Genomic DNA, 24,083 nt, shown 5'->3' on the forward strand with positions numbered 1-24,083 from the left:
ATAGATGCTCAGTCATGCTGACCAAATATGCTTTTTGGACTATATAGGATAATCTGTTTTGTTAATTGGAAGCATGCAGTTACTACTATCCTTGTTTGAGTTTCCACATGTATGTTATCACTTACATAAATACATATGTGTGAGTTACAAATTTATGCAGCATCAGCATTACTTCAGCCACGTGGTGACGAGACTAAGTTAACACATACACAATATCAAACTCATATACCAATATTAACATCACAATGTTATATATTTACAATTTAGAACACTGGCTATCAGTTTCCTTCAAGTACTTTATTATTAGATGTCAGCTCACACAGGTAAACAGAAGGAACTTATTTGATGCGTGTCTGAACACAGGTAAAGGAAGCAAATCCAACATTTACCACTGTAAGTTGCAAGCAAGAAAGGAAAGAAAATCTGAAGAATTTTTGTTTGCCCATGTGCTTCTGTCTTATTACCAGTTCTGAAATTTGACATATATTTTCAGATATCTACATGAATGTCAGGGCACTACAAAAACAATTGATGACCCCAACAGCACTATCTTATGACCATCTTCTCCAGAAATTAGAAGACTTGGCAAGGGGAAGGGGCCGTGTAGTGAAACACAACTCAGGTGGAGGAAACTGCATGTTTCTGTCCCTGAGTGTGACCAGATTTATCATGTGCTTAACTTGGAAATGAATGCTCTGGAGGTTAGGGACAACATTGTGGAGCATCTGAGGACACACCCAAATACAGTAAGCCAGCATTGAAACTTGTTTTTGTAGAAAACAAATAAGACTATTACTTAATTATATACACAGTGGTTTTGTATGACATGTTATCTTACCTTGAGAGAGTAAGTCTGGTTTAACATCATGACATATGACCTGGGGACACTAGACATGGGCTTCACCCATTTACCAATGATAATAACAGAATCTAGATTTGAGGCTTGTAGTAATGAATGCTTTAAACACTATGCTGCCCAATCACACTATAGTATTAAACCAACTTGGTTGACTTTTCAAATAATAATTAATGATACATTTTGTACATGCAGATCGATGGAACACCACTGGATCAGTTTGTCTGCACACAGCAGTCATGGGAAGATTACCTTTCAACCATGGAGGCCCCTGGCACCTGGGGTGATCACCTAGTTCTCCTGGGTGCTGCAGAGTTCCTCCAAGCTGACACTGAGGTAATCACAACAGCATCAGAAACACACCCAGTCACGATCAAGGCAGTGAATAGACAAGATAAAACCAAGGAGCTATTCCTGGGACATATCTCTGAGTTCCATTATGTGAGCCTGAATGAACTAGGTAAGTACAAATGAATAGATTAACCACACCATAAACAATTATTTTCAAATGATATGAATTACACCAGCAGATGAGTAAACAAGTGGTTGACAGCTATGATCAACAATGTACAAATACCATCAGATCATGAATTACTGAGGACTTCTTTTTATTCACCATAGTTAGGCAAACGATTCAATGTAAATACATGTCTTTGACAAGTACAATGGTGGCCAGTTCAGGTACCTGTTACTCTGTATGTGTAATTGATTACTAATATTGCATAATATATCATTAAATGTGCAAGTGTCTATGGTTTGGAATATCATAAATACTTTGGAATATTAATTAGGAATTAATATATAGTTAATTAGTCTTAATATCGGCCTTGATTTGCTCAAATATCTTCATTTTCTCAGGACAAATTTGCAGGGATTGTCACTTGGAGTTGTCGGTGTGCCAATGCGTGGACAACATTAATGGTGAGACTCTGTTAATGGTACTTTGTATTAATGTCCCTCTTCAACCCTTACAGTGCAAGAGAACTGTTGTAGTGACAGTACATAGAGATACCTGTATGTGGTATAATGTGTTAAATCACTGAACACAGACCGTCCCAAAGACTTTCCCTGTCAGTACACATATTAGCATCTACTATATTAGCACCATTATTGTTAGAAGCATGTATTTCTTCTACAATCATCATCATGGATAAAGTTAATTCATTGTAACCATGGCAGCTGGTTCATTCATATTATTTGGTTTTCTTTTTTATTCTTTTGCTGTAAAATGTAGGTTATGAAACATTATTATGAATGTACCAGTATTTATCTTCCCTGCAACTGTTAACATACTATGTCATCTTTACTTCCATTCACCCAGCAACTAACACAATATCATCCCCACCTAGTTATGGTAGTGAAGAGGACACAGGTGAGGATACCTTAGATGTGCATCAAACACATTCGTTATTGCTGAGGATAAAGTTAGAGATGAAATAGAAAAAGACTGATTGACCATAAAGCAGACACCAATGATTTGCTTGTCACAAGAAGCACTGACGGATCGGGTGGTTTCAGGCTCGATGGCTTGGTAGTCAGACATATGTCATTGTATCCTGGTTGGGCAGATCTTATACTTATGTTGATGATCACTGAGTTCAGACTTGAATATTTACAGACCACCAACATATGGCTAGAATATTGCTGAGTGCAGCATTAAACAACAAACAAACATTCAATGTGTACTTCTCCTTACAGTATGCACAGAGAGGGCGCAGGAGGCACACAATGCTTCTGCAGATATCCCAGATTAGACGGGAAGGTAGCTTTTATAGCAAGTTACATACCAGCAGAGGTAATAAAGTAGTAAATGATACAGTGCTTAAATGATGATGTTAATTTAATGTTGGCAATTTGAGAGTTTCTTCATACCACTTGGGTGTAAGCATTTGATGATATTGAAATAATGAAAAGACTCCAAACAGACACCTATCCACTCAAATGCCTACACCTACTCCATCCACAACTACACCCATAGACCATACTTACCTACAATCACACCTATCCAGACCTATGTTACACCTAGCCATGGGGTTCATACAACCACACTCTATCCAGAATTCCATGCCTACACCTATCCATATCACAAACTACATCAATATCCTATCCAGACCTATGCTCACACCTATGCCATATCCACAGACCTATGCCCACACCTATCCAGACCTATGCCTATGCTCATTACCTACATTCCACACCTATCTAGACCTATGTCACACCTATGCCTACATCCACAGACCTATGCCCACATCTCATTCCAGAACCCATGCCTATGCCTACATATCCACACCTATCCAGACCTATGCCTTATGCCTACACTCCACATAATACTCATTCAGACTCCATGCCCACAATTCCACATCCACACCTATCCAGACCATGCCTACACTCCACATTCATTACCTATTCAGGACCATGCCTACATCCACACTCCATTCAGACCATGCCCACACTCCATGCCCACATCCACAGACCTATGCTCACCTATCTAGACCTATGCCTACACCCACATTCACACCTATCTAGACTCATGCTCATATCTATTCACAACCACACTCATATCTGCCTAGCTACAACTACAACCATACCTATCCAGACTCCATGCTCATGCTCACACCTACAATTCCATCTCAGACCAATGCCTACACCATTCATATCGATAACTACAAATCCACTCTTATCTTAGACCTATATGCCTATGCTTCCACACCTACACTCCATTCAGACCTATGCCTACACCTATCCAATCGACAACCACATCAACACCTATATCCAGACCTATGCCACCTTATGCCTACATATCCACACCTTATCCAGACCCATGCTCACATTCCACACCTATCCAGACCCATGCCCACACCTATGCCTACATCCACAACCACATCCACACTCATCTGTGACCCATGCCTACACCTATTCACAACTACATATCTCACACCCAGCCACAACCACAACTACATCCAGCTACAACTAAAATTCACACCTTAGGACTCCATGCCACAATTTACAACCACATATCTCATATCCACACCTGTGCCACACATCCACATATCCACACCCATTCTAGACCTATGCCTACACTTCTATTCACAACTACACCGCCCAGTAGCCTCACTCCAGCTACATCACAACATCCACACTATCCAGACCCATGCTCACACTCCACATTCCACACTCCACCCCAGACCTATGCCTAGACTCTTATTCACAACCACACCCATATCCACACACCAGCCACAACCACACACCTATCCAGACCTATGCCCACACACCTACACCTATCCACAACCACACCCACACCCATTCTACACCATGCCCACACCATCTAGACCCTGCTCACACTCCATTCAATATCCATCCAGACCACTTACACCTATCCACACATCCCACTCATGCCCACACCATCCATCCGCTTCCAATATCCACACTCCCATCCAGACCTATCCATCCATTTGTATTCCCTATGCCCACACCTATCCATATCCATCTAGACCATGCCTATCCAGACCCATGCCTACACCCATCCAGACCTATGCCATCCATCTAGACCCATGACCTCTAGTCCAGACCTATGCCCACAATCCCTGCCCATCCAGACCCATGCTCTACAACCACATCCCACCTATATGACCCATGCCCACACTCCATCCACATCCATCCTCCATGCCCACACACCCATCCACTTCCACATCCACACCCATCCAGACCCATGGCCACCTATCCAGACCCAAGTGCCCACACCTCCATCCACTTCTGCATCTCAAATTCCATCCACTTCCACATCCACACCCATCCATGCCACCAATGCACACATCCATCCACACCCACACCCATCCACTTCCAAACTCCATATCCAGACCCATGTCCAGTGCCCACAACTTCACCCATCCAGACCCATGCCACACCCCATTCCACTTTCCTGCCCACAACCTCACCTACCCAGACCCATGCCCACCCATCACACCTCACCTTATCCAGACCCATGCCCACAACCTCACCCATCCAGACCCATGCCCACAACCTCACCTATCCAGACCCATGCCCACACCCACACCCATCCCACCTTCCCAGAACCTCACCCATACAGACCCATGCCCACAACCTTCCACCCAGTGCCTACACCCATCCACTTCCACACCCTCACCCATCCGGCCCACCCCATCACTTCCCACACCTCACCCATGCCAGGCCCACACCCACACCCATCCGCATCACCCACACCCACATCCACACCCACCCATGCCCACACCACCAATCCACACCCACATCCACAACCACACCCATCCAGAGCCATGCCCACACCCATCCAATGCACCACACCCACATCCATGCCCACACCACGTCTATATCCACATCCGCCATCCAGATTCCACACACCTATCTACAACTACACTATATCCACAATACCTATCTACAACTACACCCACACTATAGACCATGACACCTTACACCTATCCAAATTATTCATAGGCTCCACACCTATCCAGACTCATGCCTACAATTCCAACCTCTATCCATATCTACATACCTATGTGACCCACACTCTATCTCACACCACACCTATATCCACATTCCATTTCCTATGGCTCACAATTCAACACCCATCCACATCCACAACCACACTCCATCCGGCTATGTGCCATGCTCACAATCTACATACCTATCCACACTCTACAATTTATCCAGACCTTATGCCCACACCCACAGCTATCCACACTCACACTCTATCCAGACCCATCCGCCCCACAATTTTATTCACAACTACACCTATCCAGACCCACATGTCTGACCCATGTCCGCTCCACACACCGACACCTATCCACTTTCACAACTCACTCCATCGTGACCTATGCTCACAACTCTTCACCTTTCCGGCCTACACAACTCACCTATCCAGACTGATGCCCACACCCAACTCTCCACATCCATACCTCCATCCACTTCCACATCTGCATCCTATCCAGAATTTGTCAGACCTATGCCCACAACCTCACCTATCCAGACCCATGCCCACAACTCCTATCCTGTGACCTATGCTCCACAACCTCACCATCCAGACCCATGCCCATACCTACCCCATCCCACTTTCCAGAACTCGCCCTATCCAGACCTATGCTCTACAACTCACTCCATCTATGCCCACACTCCCATGCCCACAACCTCACCCATCCAGACCCATGCCCACACCCAACCCCATCCACATCCACACCCATGCACACATCCACACCCATCCAGAGCCATGCCCACACCCATCCACAACCACACCCACATCCATGCCCACACCAACACCCATCCACATCCACAACCACACCCATCCAGAGCCATCCCACACCCATCCAGACCCATGCCCACACCACACCCATCCACACCTACACCCATCCAGACCCATGCCCACACCACACCCATCCACACCCACACTCATCCAGACCCATGCCCACACCTATTCACAACCACACCCATCCAGACCCATGCCCACAACCATCCAGACCCATGCCCACACCCACACCCATCCACAACCATACCCACACCCATCCACAACCACACCCATCCAGACCCATGCCCATGCCCACACCTATTCACAACCACACCCATCCAGACCCATGCCCACAACCATCCAGACCCATGCCCACACCTTCACCCATCCACAACCACATCCACACCCATTAAGACCCATGCTCACACCCACACCCACACTCACACTCACACCCATCCACAACCACACCAATCCAGACCCATTCCCACACCCACACCCATCCACAATTTCACACCCACACCACACCACACCCACACCCACACCCACAAATGAACATATACATGTTTCATGAGAATGTTTGAATTTTGAATCCGCAGCTCTATGGACACCTCCTGAAGTGGCTTGAAACCAACTTTACACGTCGTATCCCAAAAGACAAAAGGTTAGTTATTATCCAGTGACAACAACATACAGTAATCAGTATATAATGAATGTGCTTTGCTTGATCCTGTTCTTGCCAAGATGAGTTTCAATACATATCCTACTGTTGTTATGAATTGTCTTCATGAAAAATGTTAACTTCATCAATTTATATTTCATTAATTCATTCACTGATTCATTCATTAAAGTTAAACATGACATTAATGCAATTTGAAGACATGTACTACTACTATCAAGAACCAGTATATTTCAGCTGCCCCTACACCAGCTCACTGACCACTGTCTTGGATGTGCACAATGTGGACGACAAACTCAAAGAACTGACTCTGCAGTATATGTGGTAATATATATTCACAATTTGTTTCTCTCATGTCAATTTTATAAAACAGTGGTTAGAGGGCATTTTCTTCAGAATGTTTTTTTATGTAGCTACCTAATGCAAACATGGTATGTTGAGAGTGCTCTGAAATGGAGTCTTAGAGAGAGAGAGAGACAGAGACAGAGAGAGACAAAGAGAGTGAGAGAGAGAGAGAGACAGAGAGAGAGTATCTACAAAGTGTTGTACAGCATGGTTTAAATCTACTGAAGTACGATTTTCTCAGTTTACTTTAAATTCATTTTCAATTTTGTTTTGTTTTCTGCATTATGGAGGAGCATTGTTATTGGACAGATGCCATTGACCAGAAATGAGATAAGCAGCCTTTAAAACCTTGGAATGTACTGGGTCAATAATTCAAATTTTCAGAGATTTTTAACTATTACCGGTATTATTAATCAAGTGCCTTTGACCAGAGGTGGGATAATGCCTTTAAAACCTACAGTTTATGGATTTTCAAGAAGTTTTCTTGGCTGATGATAGGAAATAGCATTTCAAACCTTCAAGTAAATTATGAATATACTGTGTCAATAATTCAAATTTTCAGAGATTTTTAACTATTATTATTAATCACGTGCATTTGACCAGAAGTGGGATAATGCCTTTCAAACCTACAGTTTAAGGAATTTCATGATGCTATCTGGGCTGATGATGGTAAATAGCATTTCAAACTTACAAGCAAATTATGAATGTACTGGGTCACTAATTCAAATGTTCAGAGATTTTTACCTATTATTATTAATCACATACATTTGACCAGAAGGGGGATAATGCCTTTAAAACCTACAGTTTAAAGAATTTCAAGATGTTATATGGCCTGATGATAGTAAATAGTATTTCAAACTTACAAGCACATTATGAATGTACTGGGTCAATAATACAGATTTTCAGAGATTTTTATCTATTATTATTAATCACGTGCCTTTGACCAGATGTGGGATAATGCCTTTAAAATCTCAGTTTATGGAATTTGAAGCTTTACCTTTGGACTGATGATATTAAATGGTATTTCAAACCTGTGAGCAAATTATGAATGTACTGGGTCAATAGTTCAAATTTTCAGAGATTTTTAACTATTATTATCAATCACGTGCCTTTGAGCAGAAGTAGGATAATGTCTTTAAACCTACAGTTTATACAATTTCAAAATGGTATCTTGGCTGATGATATTGAATAACATTTCAAACCTGTGAGCAAATTATGAATGTATTGGGTCAATAGTTCTTATTTTCAGAGACTTTTAACTGTTATCATGAATGACATACCCTTTGCCCAAAGTGGGATAAAGCCTTTAAAACTTACAGTTTATGGAATTTCAAGATTTCCTCTGAGCTTATAGTGGTAAATAACAATTCCAACTTGTCAGCAAATTCTGAATGAAATAATAGTATAGCATTAATAATGAAATAGTAATAACGATACTCACATGTCCTTAACCAAGAGTGGGAATATGCCTTAAAAATCTACAGTTTGATGTAATGTATGAGAAGGGTTGATTGTTAGCACACTATTAATGTATTAGTGATTTGCATGTAGTAACCTTTAGTATTTTTAGGGAAACAGTGATTGAGCAATGTTTGATTTGTGTCTAAACTGTGTGGTGTGTGATGCCCTGGAAGGGTGATAGTTATTTGACTCAAGCTGAATGGGTGTGAGTGTGTAAACTGTTAGGTTCATGTTATATCTATCTGGTAAAGTTATTATGGCATTCTTATTCCTTGTTGTGACAATATCTGCTTGAGTAAAGTTGACTAAAACATTACAGTTATCAAATCTAAAGATTCCTCTTGGCTGTTGATAGTATTTAGTCATATGTGAAACTTGTGAAACAGAGTCTACATGCAACAGGTCAATATTGCCATTGTTTAGAGATTTTTAAACTATTTTTTACTATTCATATGCCCTTAATTAGATAAAGGAAAACAACTTTAAAATCTGATGATAGTAGATCATATTTCAGACATGTAGAAAGCAGACTATGAAAGCAAGTAGGCCATTAATTAGTTCAACTTTAAGAGAGTTAACTTGATTTAATCCTGTATGCCTTTGACCAGGAGAGGGATAATGTCTCCTAAGTCTAATACTAACAGAATAATCTGACATTGAAAAATTGTGGGCTGAATCTTGAACAGGACAATATCTCTTATTTTAAGAGAATCTGTACAATATTAGTATAATACATACAGATTCAACCAGAAGAGGGATAACACCATAAAATTACAATCAATGGAATCTTCTGATTTCATTTTGGCTGCTCATAGCAAATCACACTTCATATTTAAGAGCACACTGGGCTGATCTACAGTACTAATTTTAAGAGATTTGTTTAATAGTATTACTTATATTCTCTCAGCCAAAAGTGCTTGAAGTGGAACAAGTTTAAAATCTATATTTTAATGGAATTTATTATTTTCTTTGGGGTTCTTATACTTCATACTTATTGGCAAAATCTAAAAGTAGTGGGGCAATATTGCATGTTTTAATTTCCTTGACTAAATTTATCACACAAATTCCCTAATCCAAAGCTGGCATAAATTGTTTTTGCTTGTTTGTTGTTTGTTGCTACACAATATTCTAGCTACATGATATCTGTAAATAACTGAGTTTGTACCAGACTATCCAGTTATTGAGATCATAAGCATCCACACATGCAATCATTGAGGCTTGATACTAGACAATGACTTTTTTAAGTCATTGAGCCTGACAACCATATCCACATCAGGTAACATTGGTTTCTGGGGAAAATTACACACAAAACAGTAAATATGTAGGCATCATTTACCTTGACAGTTTCATCTCAGTAACAATATGTCATCAAACAAACTTCAGCTGCTTGGCCTTCTAACACAATGAGCAGATGACCCTTTCAAGCAAATTGTGAAGGGGGGACAACTCTAACTGCTAATTAGTTCAGCAAATATAATGTTATTGATGACAATGCATGGGATAACAAGTTCAAGCTGCTATGAAGGGCTCAGTGAATTTCCCATTTATATCAAGCTGACCAGGAAGGGGATTTTCAAAGGAACATTAAAGAAATGTTTTTGGATAATTTTTACACCATCATTTTTCTTCAAACTTATAACTATAGCCTTCTGAGATCGGGCACAAACTCTCCCACTTTTTTTCATTCTGAAGTAATTATGCCTTGTATGTCTGGTGTCTGTTACAAACAGCTTCCATGTACACAATAATGATGAAAGCTATAAACTCCATTACTTGGAGGCTAAACATGTTATTAAAAAGATGACCATGTGAACTTTTGGGGATGAGAAATTTAACTGGACCTTTAACTCAGGATTATCAGCATAGTATTATGTGTGATGGTGTGTTACTGAATACACCCTACCATTATAAAAATAGATCACCACTCTTTTTACAGTGTCATGAATGTGTACATGAACCTGAATATTTTTCGAGTATTTCATAAGAAATATTCTCTGAAAAGTATGACCAAGCAACATACCAATCTCTTATATACTCTCACAAATAGCATAACACAAATAACTTAGAAGTCTTAAATCCCCAAAACAAACTTGAATTGTAATACTTACATACCCATCAAAAATGGATGTAACATCATTAAAAAAATAATTATGACATAATTTAATTTTCTTTTATTCCCCGTTCTTACTTTAAAAGAAACTATTTACTGTATTATTAAATAAAACACTGTGCAAAAATGGCCAGGCTTGCCGATATTTAGATACAACTTACTATATTTTTACAAATATTAGCATAATTATTAAACTATAAAATAAAAATCCAATACCATTCACATCATATATTTTCTGGTTCTATTTGTGGGCATAAACATATATTGTTAAAAGGAATAATCCATCGTCTTACTGAACACCGAGTTGTTTATGAGCTTGTACAGTTTTTTCTCAAAATCAATGTTGGCCCGCTTTCGTAAATCCATTGTAAAAAAAAATCATTCTAATGTATGTAGGGCTCCATCCACGGACTTTGGTCAAACTTGAGCACCCTATGAATTTTCGTGAGTTTCATTCCCAGCGACAAGTACAGTTGCAGGTTGCGATAGTGAACGATATATTTTTTCTTATTCATCAAGTTGGGTACGAGTTTTTCAACGTTAGCCGGCTTATTTTTCTCCAGCAACGTTTGTTGATATCCAGACATCCAATCTGGGTTAACTGTCAAACGATCGGGAGCGAGTGGATAGCTGTTGTGTGATTTGTGTAATTCCACGGGATATTCCAAGTCCACTTCGAGTATAGCCTTTTTTCGAATCTGGCATGATGCTCATGACGTCGATCATCTCGGATGTCCACTCGAATCCCCCGGTGGGTAGATACTGGCTCATGGCCCAGCCGTACAGGTTGTTGGCGTCGAGATAGAGGATATGGGTGGTGGTGTGATTCGGGTTATAGTTTTTCACGTACTTGTTGTTGGCTTTCGCGTAGCGTTTGGAGACCATGGAAATCCCACCTCGCAATCCTTTTTCGATGAACAGGTGCATGTCATAATCCGTCAATAGTTTGAGTTCCACACCAGTCTTTTTCAACAAGGCATCCCAAGAGAGACCCGGGGAGGAGAAATACCAAGTACAGGTCGTGGTAATCACCCAGATTCTTGCAGCCCAGTTTGTCCCATAGATTAATCGCATGCGAGTAATCGTCCTGGGTGATGGCCGAGTCGGTCAAGTTGCTGTAGAATCGGTTGATGGGAGGCAGTCATGCCTCGTTGAACTTGACCCAGCTGTCCATGTATTCATAGGGGTAAACGCCCTTCCTCATCAGCAGAGGTCGAGTCTCGGCGTCGGTGTACCGATTGGTGATGTGGAAGTCGTTCGGGTCATTGGCCATGACCAAACTATCGAGAGGCGACAGCAGGAATTGAATGCTGTCGATGAATCTAAGACCGTTTAATGAGAAGGAGATGTATTTTTCCATGTTTTTTGGAATGCATGTCAGGTTGCCGTCGACCTCCGCGATGGCCTGCATGATCAAGTGCGAGTTGTACCCTCTCAAATTGTGAAACACGACGGGGATTTGGATGGTTTTGGGATTGATTTTGAGTTTGAGGTTACTCGCCGAAGACGTGGCAGTGATCTCTCACCGAATCACCGTTCAGCGGTTTGTCGCACATGTGGCACACGTGGCTGCCGTTGTGAGCTCGCTTGTCGGCTTGGGTCATGCGCATGGGAACAACGGTGTACAACTTTTTCCTGACCATTTTCTCTTCGTGCTGCAAACACATGAGAAATGTTTCAGCCGCTTCGGGACCTCTGTTCACCACGGGAGTGTTTGTTTTCCCATCGCATCCCATCGGACGACCACGTATCCGAATCCACAGGCCTCGTGCTCCTGTGCGTTTTGTGCGTGAAACTTTTGTCCGGAGACGGATCTATGGTGTCAACGTGTTTGATGAGGGCTTCGGCGTAGATGATGTAAGGTACGGGCATTTGATTTTTGTGGTTGGCGAATTTTAAGATGTTGTCGTTTTCGTTGGGCATGTCGATTCGTATGGCTGTCTGTCCCATGCCTAGGCAATCCTCCCGGTGCGTTTCTAATAAATCAGTTCGCGTGAAGCCGCGCAGGCACCGTTCACAATAGTGCTTTTTCTCTTTGTGTTTTGATAGGTCATACAACAGTCGGCTGAAGTGTTTTATCCACGCGTAGTGGTACTTATCACCTCGCTGGATCTTGAATATATTGATCATGAGGCCCTCGGTCATCGGGCTGATCCTGTGCACGATCGTTTTGTTGCCTTCATGTACAAAGACGTTGATGGCTATGTGGTTCTGTTTTTCGATTTTGGTGATCTGAGATATGGGGTGGATTCGTCTATGCCGTCCCAGTTGAGTCTGTCGTCTTCGGGATAGCTCGAAGGTCTATTCAAATTAACGTTAGCCGGAAACAATATGGATCTGATTCGCTAACCTCAAACAATTATTACCTCTGTTTTTGATGTTGACCATGGCTTGTTTTTATCGGATATAGTCGTCGCCTCGTCCGTCCGTCCGTCCGTCCGTAATCATTTTGTTTCCGGAGCATAACTCAAAGACTGTTCGATATTTTTTAACCAAAATTGGTAGATATGTCAAACATAACCTAAGGTGGTGCCTTTTGCTATTTACAGATTATTGTCATTTTTATTTTTCTCGGTTTCCATGGAAACGTTTTTGACTTAGTCTTAAAGAAGGGTGGGCTTCGTTTCCGGAGCATAACTCAAGAACCGTTCAATATTTTTCAACAAAACTTGGTAGATATATCAAACAGATCCTAAAGTGGTGCCTTTTGCTATTTACAGATTTTTGGCATTTTTATTTTTCCCGGTTTCCGTGGAAACGATTCGGACTTAGTCCCAAAAGTGAGGGGTGGGCTTCGTTTCCGGAGCATAACTCAAGAACCATATAATATTTTTCAACGAAACTTGGTAGATATATGAAACAGAACCTTGAGTGGTGCCTTTTGCTATTTGCAGATTTTTGTCATTTTTATTTTTCCCGGTTTCCATAGAAACATTTTGGACTTAGTCTCAAAAAGTAAGGATTGCTTTCGTTTCCGGAGCATAACGCAAGAACCGTTCAATATTTTTCAACAAAACTTGGTAGATATATCAAACACATCCTAAAGTGGTGCCTTTTGCTATTTGCAGATTTTTGGCATTTTTATTTTTCCCGGTTTCCATGGAAACGATTCGGGCTTAGTCCCAAAAGTGAGGGGTGGGCTTCGTTTCCGGAGCATAACTCAAGAACCGTTCAATATTTTTCAACAAAACTTGGTAGATATATCAAACACATCCTAAAGTTGTGCCTTTTGCTATTTGCAGATTTTTGACATTTTTATTTTTCCCGGTTTCCATGGAAACGATTCGGACTTAGTCCCAAAAGTGAGGGGTGGGCTTCGTTTCCGGAGCACAATTCAAAAACTTCTCTATGTCTTTCAGCAAAACTTGGCAGATATGTGAGGCAGATCTTGAAGTGGTGCCTTTTGCTATTTGCAGATATTTGTGATTTATTATTTTTTTGGTTTCCATGGAAACAATTTGGACTTAGTCTCAAAAGGGAGGGGTAGGTTTTGTTTCCGGATCACAACGCGAAAACTTCTTAATATCTTTCAGCAAAACTTCGCAGCTATGTGAGGCAGATCCCAAAGTGGTGCCTTTTGCTATTTGCAGATTTTTGTCATTTATTTTTTTCATGATTTCCATGGAAACAATTTGCACTCAGTCTAAAATCAAGCTGGACTTTAAGTAACTGTCAGATGATTTGTTCTTTCAAAGATGTGGGGGCCGGGGGGATATGTCATCTTCTGATGACTCTTGTTTCTTGTAGTAGGGGGGCAAGTCTAGGTATGATCCGCCTTTGAATGGTATGTAGTTAGCTATGTCTAGATAGACCTTATCGATTCTGTCCACGACCCACTTGGAACCCCTGTGTGTGTAGCGTTCCAGGTATTCTCGTATTTTTTGCAGTGAGGTGTCGATGGACGCATCTATAGTCTCAGGTTGGGTCGCGACTTCTTGGTTGCCCCTGAAGTAAGGCTGAACGTATTCAACGCATGTCCGTCTGCTGTTTATCAAGCGACATTTTCACCGTAATTTGAAATTTGAGACTTCCCAGGTCGTTCAATTCCTCATTGACTTTGTCAGCGATCAGAGGTTTGACGTCGTCGATGTCTATATTTTTGTCTACATTCATCCACCAGCCTCTCAGATAATTACCTATAGCGTGTTCAGTGTGCACAAACTGTAGATCGACGACTCTGTGTTGATGCAACAGTTCAACGAGCTCGGGTTTCCTCATACGGGAATAACCTACCAGCCCCAGCTCTTTCGGTTGGAGTTGGAGTTGTTTTACAGTGGGAGGGAGTTGTATGTTGAGTAATCTCAACAGCTGAGGTTTCCTTAATCGGGAGTAACCGACTACACCTCGTTCTCGTGCAATCCATTTAAGTTCTCGAACAGTAGTCATTGTTATACTTAGTTGCAAACCCAATCTCAAATAGGACCACCGGTTATGAAGGGAGGTAACTCTATCAGCTATATTTACTGAGTTAAAAAAAATGAAGCGCGCATAAATGGGTTCATCTTCGAGAGGTTCGAGCTATTTACCAGTTAGCAGGTAGTATTCTTTCGTGGCGTCAATGTCGTCCTTGAACATTCGAACGGCATGGTTTTCAGGCCCAAGTTGATCGTTAATGAAATCGAGTCTCTGCATACGTTTTTTGGCGTACTCGGTTTGCGCGGCTTGTAATTTCTCCACGGCGATATTGTTATACTTAGTTGCAAACCAAATCTCAAATAGGACCACCTGTTATGAAGGGAGGTAACTCTATCAGCCTTATTTACTGAGTAAAAAAAAATGAAGCGCGCATAAATGGGTTCATCTTCGAGAGGTTCGAGCTGTTTACCGGTAAGCAGGTAGTATTCTTTCGTGCCGTCATCGACGTCCTTGAACGTTCGAACGGCATGGTTTTCACGCCCGAGTTGATCGTTAATGAAATCGAGTATCTGCATGCGTTTTTTTGCGTACTCGGTTTGCACGGCTTGTAATTTCTCCACAGCTATATTGTGGCGTTTTCGTTCCGCTTCTACCTCGACCCTGTTCGACTCTCGTAATTTCGAGAAAAGGTAATTGCTCCCGGAAAATGCCAGGGCGTTGACTAATGCCCCGCCAACCATCATAGCGGTCCTAGCCATTCTATATATGTTTATATTACTTTAAAATATTTTCCGGTATGATCCCTTGTTTTACGAGAACGTCCTTGGTGGCCATCGCCATGCCCAAATTCATGATGAGCATGCCCATATCCTGCAGGTCGAAATCGAGCTTGATCGTAGGTTGTTTGAGAACCATTTTTGTTAAACGAATGTAACCTACGGCTAGACTGGGGACCACGGTGGTGTGGTATGCGTCGTTAACGAATGTTTTTCCTTCAGACATTATGTATACAACAAAAAATATAGTTATTTCATAACATAATATGCGGGTTTACCTCTAATTGTGGTTGCGGTGTTGGTTTTGGTGATGATTGTGGTTTATTATATTACATAAATAATGTTGCCACGGTGGCAGCTGCTGCAGCTATCCACAGAGTATAATTTTTCGGGTATTTCCTCCTGTTTCTGTGTTGGAGTCGGAGTCATTTCCTGCTGGGCAGCATCCATCTTGTATACTATTATTATTATTTTCCCCCTCTTTAAATTGACAATGCTTTGCCATGATGATCGCCGCTGTCACCGAGGCTAAAAACATACCCTATTTGTGGTACAACACACAGCTGACAGCGCTCAAAGCGTGTTCAATAAAGGGATCTTTCTCGAGATCTTCCTACAGGTAAAACCGACGTTCCGGTGGAATGGGAAGGAAGTACGACGCTAAGCCGGTGTAGATCTGTGTCATGGCTGACCCTATAGTTTTTGTCATCTCAGTCCTGAGCTGGGTTTCGTATCTCGCGTACAGCTTATCGATCTCATCGGTGGACATTTTCTGAATTTTAGCTGGAGTGAGATTGTCCCCACCAAAGTATTGTTTGGCTTTGCCGCCAACCGTCAGCAGCACCAGCCTATCTCGCTTGCCGTCGCTTTTATCAACCGCCACTAACATTTGTTCGAGCAGTTCGTTGCACTCCATTTTATAATGTAACAAACGATTTTTAATTCTAATAAAATAATATCCAATGCACGTGAAACATAGCGAGATGAAAGTTAAGTTACACACAATGAGAATTTCCAACGTCGACAGTTAATATAAAACTATAAACTTTCATTTGCTAAGCATTTCCTAAGCATTTCCTAGAATTTGCTAAGCATTTGCTAGAATTTGGTAGAATTTGCTAAGCATATGCCAGAATTTGGTAGAATTTGCTAAGCATTTGGTAGAATTTGCTAAGCTAAAACATTCGATAAGCCACGGGTTGGTCGGTTTTCAACACTAGTTTGGCGTGTTTCGTTTCGGTGAGCTGTTTTTTCACTCATTCCCGTTCTAGTTTGCTAGGAATCACGTCATTTTCTTTCAAGCATTCCTCGAACGAATCCCTGTCCTTGCAGTGAAATAAGGCTACCCATCGCGTCTCTTCCCTGAGGCCTGTGTTTTGTTCCCTGACAGGCCTTTTTGTTATCTCTTTTTAGCGCTGCAGTCGGCCAGGAAACAGCATCAATCCCCTTTAAATTTGTTTCAAGAAATCAAGTCTCTGCATTTTGTTATACTCTTTATGCAAATATCGCTTTCAAGAAATCCTGCAGTCGTGTTTCCAGGTCGACTTTGTGAACATCCGGGTCCGTCATCACCCAAGATTTCTCTGTGTATGTTTTGTTGATGTGTAAAGTAGGGCAAATAATAATGATGTTATCGAACACATCCAGATAGTATCCTTCCAGCATGTTCAACAAAAAAACGGTCTTCCTTCATCCTGTCTGACCGCACACGATAGCGCAGTGTGGATCTCGAGGCAAATGAATAGATTGCTTGCACGAATCTTCCATTGTCTATATTAAGTTGCGCGTCCATAATAACGTACATATATAATTTTAATTTGCCTTGTGATTTTTTGGTGATTTGGATGGTTATCCCCTCGCCGCCGTTGTCGACGTGGCGGCTGCTGCTGTGCAACCGATCGTCGTCCGTGGATCGCATGTCCAGCCACAGGGCGTACTTGGTGGTCAGGTAATCCCCCAATCTTCCACTTTCGTGATTTCGGGGTTGAAAAACCTTTCGCTGTCTCTTCGAAACGGTTCGTAATCCTCCACAGGAACGATCAAGATGCCTTTGATCGATCGCGCCGGCACGTTCAAGTTGATGTTCCACAGCGTGTGGCTCTTGTCCCGTACGATTGTCCGGTGCCACAGGACTCGGTCGTACAGGATGGACAGCTTTCCCGAGTACTGGTTTCAAACCTGTTGGGCCAGCTCCGGGCTCGTTACCATGTCGAAAGCCAGGGAGATGTTGTCGATGGTGTAACTACCAGCATCACCGTTCGGCGTACGCACGACTTTGCTGTAGTCGTCAAACGTGAGTTCGTATTCCAACCGATCGCCTAGTGCGCGTGTCCCGTGAGCAGCTCGAAGTCGAGTTCCCATACGCTTTGGCGATGGCTTTTTCATCCGCCGGGATTTTGTTTAGCTGATCTTGCGTGAAGAGGTACCCAACGTTCATCCGAGTCGATTTACTGATCCCTTGATACACATAATTATTACGTTCACCCTTGCTCTTCCATAGATCTATATAACAAAAAAGCACATCGCTGTCGTCTATACTCAACACCTCTCTGCCGCTGATTTTGATGGTGGTTTTCTTGACGATGGCGCGGACGATATTCCGCACGAGTTCACGTTTGTCGTTGTGGGAAGTCAATGTGATGTTAAACGCCAGTCGAACCGTGCCAGGAACGATAAGGTCATTCTCGCCCAGGTTGGGGAATCGAACTATCTTGCTGGTTTTGATCTATCTTGCTCGGATTATTGGTGATAGTCACCAACTGACGCATGGCTTTGGCGCCGAGAGGCTTCTCTTAATCTTCGGAAAGGATCTAACTTTCTTCCGTATTGTGACATTGTTATATACATAAATTATAATTAATATAATGGATGATTTGGGCGGTGTAGCGTTTGATGATGGGGATTACGTTGAAGACACTTCGTTTACCAGCAACTCCTTGAGTGACGAACTCCTCAAACAAACCGTCAACGATAATCCGGCGATTTAAAAAAAATGCGATAAAAATGACGTCGAACCGCCGTACAGAGACTATTCCAGTTTATCGATAACAAGGGCATGCTTGGATTGATACCTGATCCAAAGATCGATCTCATGAACACGAGCACGAGAAAACCGCTCGCTCTGTCGACGCTGGTCGCTCAATTTGTTCGCGAAGAATTAAACCTGCGAGATTACGGTGGCGCACGACCCAAACAACTTCCCCCCAAAGTATTTCGTGATCTGCAAAACGTCAGGACCGAACTCAGCAATGCCGGAGACGTGCCCCAACGTGCCAAAAAAACGTCAGACAGCATCGAAACAATATTGCGCACGTACGCGAACGAACCCTTGCCCGGTTTCGAATTTCCTGTTAAGGAACTTTGGGGTCTAGACAAAGCCTTGAAAAACTTGCGTGTAGAACTCGTGAACAACATGGGTAAACTGAATGAAATCAACGAGCACATCGCTCGCAAGAAAAGAAAACTCAGGATTGTGGACGACGAAGCCATGAAGAACATCATCGAGAAAAGATTGCGAGATTTGGAAGATGAGAGACGGACCCGATTGGAAGCCGCTTCCTCCAACCGGGAAGCCCTTCGATCACAGATCAACCGCGTGCAGGAAACCATCGATCGAGTGTTGAACAAGGACACCATGTTGGCCGACAGGATCCGAATTTTGTTCCGAGAGCAAGGGATCACCATCGCCAGCGTTCTTACGGCATTGGGCTTCATCATATCGACTCTGTCCGTATCGCTGACAGGCGGCAGTGGCATACCAACACCACCACCAACGCCAGGTGGCGACATCAGAGACTGGATAAAAAACCATCTCAAATTGCTCGGCGAAGCCCTGGCTAAACTTGTGTGTAAAGCCGCCAAAGCGCGTCCGGGAATCTTGGGTAGCATCGTCTCGTCGTTGCTGATTACGCTGTCGAAAACTGTCACGTGGCTCGGTCAAATCCTGTGGGCAGCCATCATCGCCGTGGTGGGCCTGGTGTACGTCTTGGCTAAGGAATTTTTAACCAAATGAGGCACAGTCCAACCACGATCCCACCGACCACCAGCGCTGTTTTACTATCGAGGTGTTCTTTATTTTCAACCACTTCGCGTGGTAAAAGGGCTGTGGTGGTTGTGGTCGAACAACCCTAGGTTTCGGGGATGATGCCACTATGCTAGTTTCACCGGTCATCATAGGCGTGATGGTTAAGACGTTGATGTCTGGGTTGATACCCAACTTTTGATCGACAGTAGTGATGACGATTTTGTTGTTGTAACCCACCACTTTTCTCAGTTGCATGTCATTCAGAGCCATATACAATCCCACACCAAACACGTAGTCGACGTTCGACCGGGCGTATTCCAACACGTTTTGGTAGCGTTGGATGGCACTCGGTAGATCAACTGGAGCATTAATAGCATCCTCAACGTTAACCACGAACTGTTTCTGCGTGTCATAAGCAGTCCCTTTACCCACAATGCTGGAACGTGTTTGCGTCTGAGCGCCCAGCCAGCCCAATCGAACTCAAAATTAACGACTTGAACGGCTCGGTCGTGTTAACTAACAACGGAAGAAACGTCTTGAGACTCAGCCGGTCGTTGGCGAGAACACTCGGGTTGCCGTCGAGTGAAATACCCCCGACAGACACTGTCACAGGCATGGGATTACCCGACCTAGTTCCATACCGGGAACTGTGCATTCATCTCGATCAGATGAGCACTACGGACAACATTCAAGGTGAATGCCCTTCTACACTGCTGAGAACCATACCCGTGAAAATATCACACACAAAAATTCTGAACCATGAGTTGACTTTGAACTTGATGAAACATCCAAGTAGTTTAACATATTGTGTCTTGATTTGTTTTGTTCTCGTCGACCACCCCACCTCCCCTGGCAGTGGGTTTTATTGAGCTGATACCCATGTGTTTGATTAGTTGATATACCTCAGGGTCGATCCATTGTCTCTGCTTCACCTGATTGCCGATGTCAATCAGTCGGCTTATCTCCAGCTCAGGTAGGCACCCTCTGGGCTGCAAAAGACGCTTGCCCTACTGATTGAAGAACAATATAGGGCTACACTGGTTTCAAATATTTTGAAAGTCCAGACACATATTGCAGTCAAAGTCAACATTTTCCAAAAGTTACTTTTCTCCCAATTTTACAGACACAATTCTTGATAACTTAGGGACATCTTGAACACTTTTCATGCAGATCCGTAGAGAATACTCAGGTTTTTCCTGCTAGAAAACTTGAGAGCTCAGGAACAGCAATGAGGAATAAATGTCCAACATCATTCAAAATCAATACCCTGGTGTACAATGTACACACCGATAATCAGAATAAATCACACACCAGAATCAACTCAAACACACCCTAGCTTCAACTCACTCACTCTCGAGAATCGACTCACTCACATACCAGAATCAACTCGCCCACACACCAACAACAGCCCACTCGCACACACTGGAATCTGTCTCTGTAAGATTGACTTGAACCACCACTAACTCTGATCTACCCGTGTAGGGCATGACTCCCCACACCATGACCTCAGTAGCATATAAGTAATCAGTTCCGGACATCAAAGCATTCCTTAGGAGAACAATAGCATTCCAGGGGAGAACAATAGCATTTTTCAAGTAGTACTCCTACATACCAAAGGAGTTTTCAGGAGCACATTCCATAAATTCCAGGAGCTGTCCTTTGAATCCTTAACCCTATTGTATACAATGATAGCCTACACTATGGTTCTATACCAGCCGGTAAAGAGTTAAGTGACGTCTTTATGTAGCGAGATTACTCATACTGATGGGAATGTGTATTGAAATGTTATAAAAAAGAAACCAAGCAAATTTGATATATTGAAATCATTGCTATTAAATTTGAAATGGGTGGAATGTTGGCCACCTACATCTTTTAAATATTTGTGTTGTTTGGCATTCCATTTATCGTGTCTTGTTAACCAACCAATCAGACAGCATGTGTACTACTCTACATCCAATCAGACAGCACAAGCACTACACAATCCCATGTTGCACCTTCCACTATGAGACATTTCAAATCATTTATCATTGCTATCATAGACCAGAAGAGTTTTGGAAAAGCATTTCTGCTCGCAATCAATATGGCTCAGAAGGTGTTGGACATGAGACGTATAGGCTTCTCAACAGACCAGTTACTTACTAGTGTGTTTCAAGAAGTGAAGGATATTGTGAATACTCAGGTACATTTGCATGAAACAATGATGCGAACAAGTGAGTTGTACAAAACCACGTACACCGAGATGGCAGAGCGAATGAAGACCTTACAAGAGAAACTGCCATCAGTATCGCCTGCTCTCTTGAGTTTGCTGTTGGACTACATGAAAATTGCTGCCACATCTGCCAACGAGAATTCAGAGAACAGAAAGCAAAAATCTCCCATCGCATCTCTTCCTAAGGCTAAGAAAACTAGAAAAGTGAAGGAGAACGAGAGACAACCAGTGGCAAAAGAGCAAAAGAACACAAAAGCGGAAGACCAAAAAGGAGGTAGCCAGTCCAGCAATCAAACCAAGGTAAGTGTAATCATTACGATGATAAATTATATTTGTTCTACCTAATTGTTTACAATGAAATAATTTTATTTCTCAATTTATATCTTATATTCGTCTTCTTTATTGATAGGAGCGATGTCAGCGCTATTTCACTTACTGCACCGCAACCATCTCCATCACTCCTGATAGAACCTATAACACCTCCTACAGAACCTAACTTCAATGACTGGCTTCCAACAGAGTCCACCTAAAATGATTTGTGGTTGGATTACACTCAACTCATGGAAGACATTGAACAGCAAGAGAAACAACACATGGAGATGAATGTCGCAGGTGATTTAACAGCGGAAGATCCATATGAAGAAGAGATACTTCCTCCTCTTCAACGAAATTGTAGCTTTTGTCGTCACAATAATATGCTGCGTCACGTGAGTTGCAATAGTGGACAAGTCCAGTGTCACGTGTGTTGTAATGAACTTATTGACTGTTTGTGTGAATATGATCCAGAGGGGATGATGGAAGACATGTCATCTCAAGATTTTGAAGGACATATCCTATCAGTGTAAATTCAGAGGTGTTTTAATCATGCTCTGTAACATGATGATGATCATTATGTACTGTAACACACTTTTGTGAATTGTAATAGGGGATAGTGGTGGAATGAATAAATAATCAAACCATATGTGTTTTATGTTATATATATTGTTTAGTAAGTCACATTCTCCTCAGTACAACATGAGTTCCCAAAAGAAAAGCAGTGAGTTGAAACAGCAAAAGCATTAGAAAAGTATTATTATGACCCTCACAATCCGGGCGCTTATTATGGACCCTCCAAACTGCGTGATGAATTGAAGAAAAAGAGTCACCATAGTATCAAGCTGAGGAAGGTGAAACGATTTGTGAACAACCAAGATGCTTATAGTTTACGCAAACCAGTCAAACATAGATTTAAAGGATGAAGTAGGAACTGAATATCTCAATCTGGTGAAATCGGGAAATGTGAGACTTGAAATTGAATTCAAATCTGCTCTCACCAAAACTTTGAGTTGTGTCATCATGAGTGAAAGAAACTCTATCATAGAAATTGATACGGCAAGGAATGTGTATATCAAGTAATCATCAACATGAAAGCCTCAGAATTGCAATGTGCCATACAGTGTGATTCAGTCTTACAGAGACATGTCTTGGGAGTGTATGCTAAAGATACTTTACCCACACTCACACCTTCACTGTTGAAGAAAGGAGTGGGTGTCATTGTGAATACAGACAGCAGACAAAAGAGTGGTCGCCACTGGGTGGCTATGTATTTCAAAGGAACTAGAGCAGAACTGTTTGATAGTTTAGCAGAACCAGTTGATGCTGTATATGATAGTTATCTAAAGTCTTATGTTAAATCTTACTTGCACAATGGTGAACGGTTACAATCTGTAGATTCAAATGTATGTGGCTTCTATTGTTTGTATTATCTCTTATGTAAATGTAAAACCAACTGGAGTTTTCATCACTTTCTTCATCAATTTGATGTAAGGAACTTTATATGGAATGACACTTTTGTATCTCAATATATTTGTCACTACTTCAAATACTGTACACCTTGTTTCAGTTGTCAATGATGCTATTGATGTATGTGGGGGAAAAAAATGAAAAAAAAGTAGTTTAGATCAAATGATGTTTTGTTGGGTATAAGAAAAATATACAAATGCAAATATCATTTGCAAAAATGTCCTGCATAGTAAG

The 24,083-nt window shown here is 42.1% G+C and overlaps 2 protein-coding genes and 1 long non-coding RNA gene across 3 annotated transcripts; all 3 read left to right on the top strand.

Moving 5' to 3' along the window:
- The first annotated feature begins 660 nt into the window (after positions 1–660).
- LOC124261033 (OTU domain-containing protein DDB_G0284757-like) lies at positions 661–1,905 on the top strand. The gene is made up of 3 exons (XM_046695352.1): positions 661–746; positions 1,052–1,316; positions 1,715–1,905. Exons 1-3 carry the CDS (start codon positions 687–689, stop codon positions 1,897–1,899), a joined length of 510 nt encoding a protein of 169 aa, XP_046551308.1. The 5' UTR covers positions 661–686; the 3' UTR covers positions 1,900–1,905.
- A 724-nt stretch (positions 1,906–2,629) lies between these two features.
- On the top strand, positions 2,630–7,151 carry LOC124261026. Its single transcript, XR_006894240.1, has 3 exons — positions 2,630–2,651; positions 6,707–6,771; positions 7,024–7,151. It is a non-coding gene; the product is annotated as an uncharacterized LOC124261026 (long non-coding RNA).
- Positions 7,152–21,687: 14,536 nt separating this feature from the next.
- LOC124261029 lies at positions 21,688–23,028 on the top strand. Its single transcript, XM_046695350.1, has 2 exons — positions 21,688–22,367; positions 22,477–23,028. The coding sequence occupies exons 1-2, from the start codon at positions 21,861–21,863 to the stop codon at positions 22,561–22,563; spliced, it is 594 nt and encodes a 197-aa protein (XP_046551306.1). The 5' UTR covers positions 21,688–21,860; the 3' UTR covers positions 22,564–23,028.
- The last annotated feature ends 1,055 nt before the right edge of the window (positions 23,029–24,083 follow it).

Source organism: Haliotis rubra, unplaced genomic scaffold, assembly GCF_003918875.1.
Source record: "Haliotis rubra isolate DU_JTF1 unplaced genomic scaffold, ASM391887v1 Scf785, whole genome shotgun sequence".
Lineage (NCBI taxonomy): Eukaryota > Metazoa > Mollusca > Gastropoda > Lepetellida > Haliotidae > Haliotis > Haliotis rubra.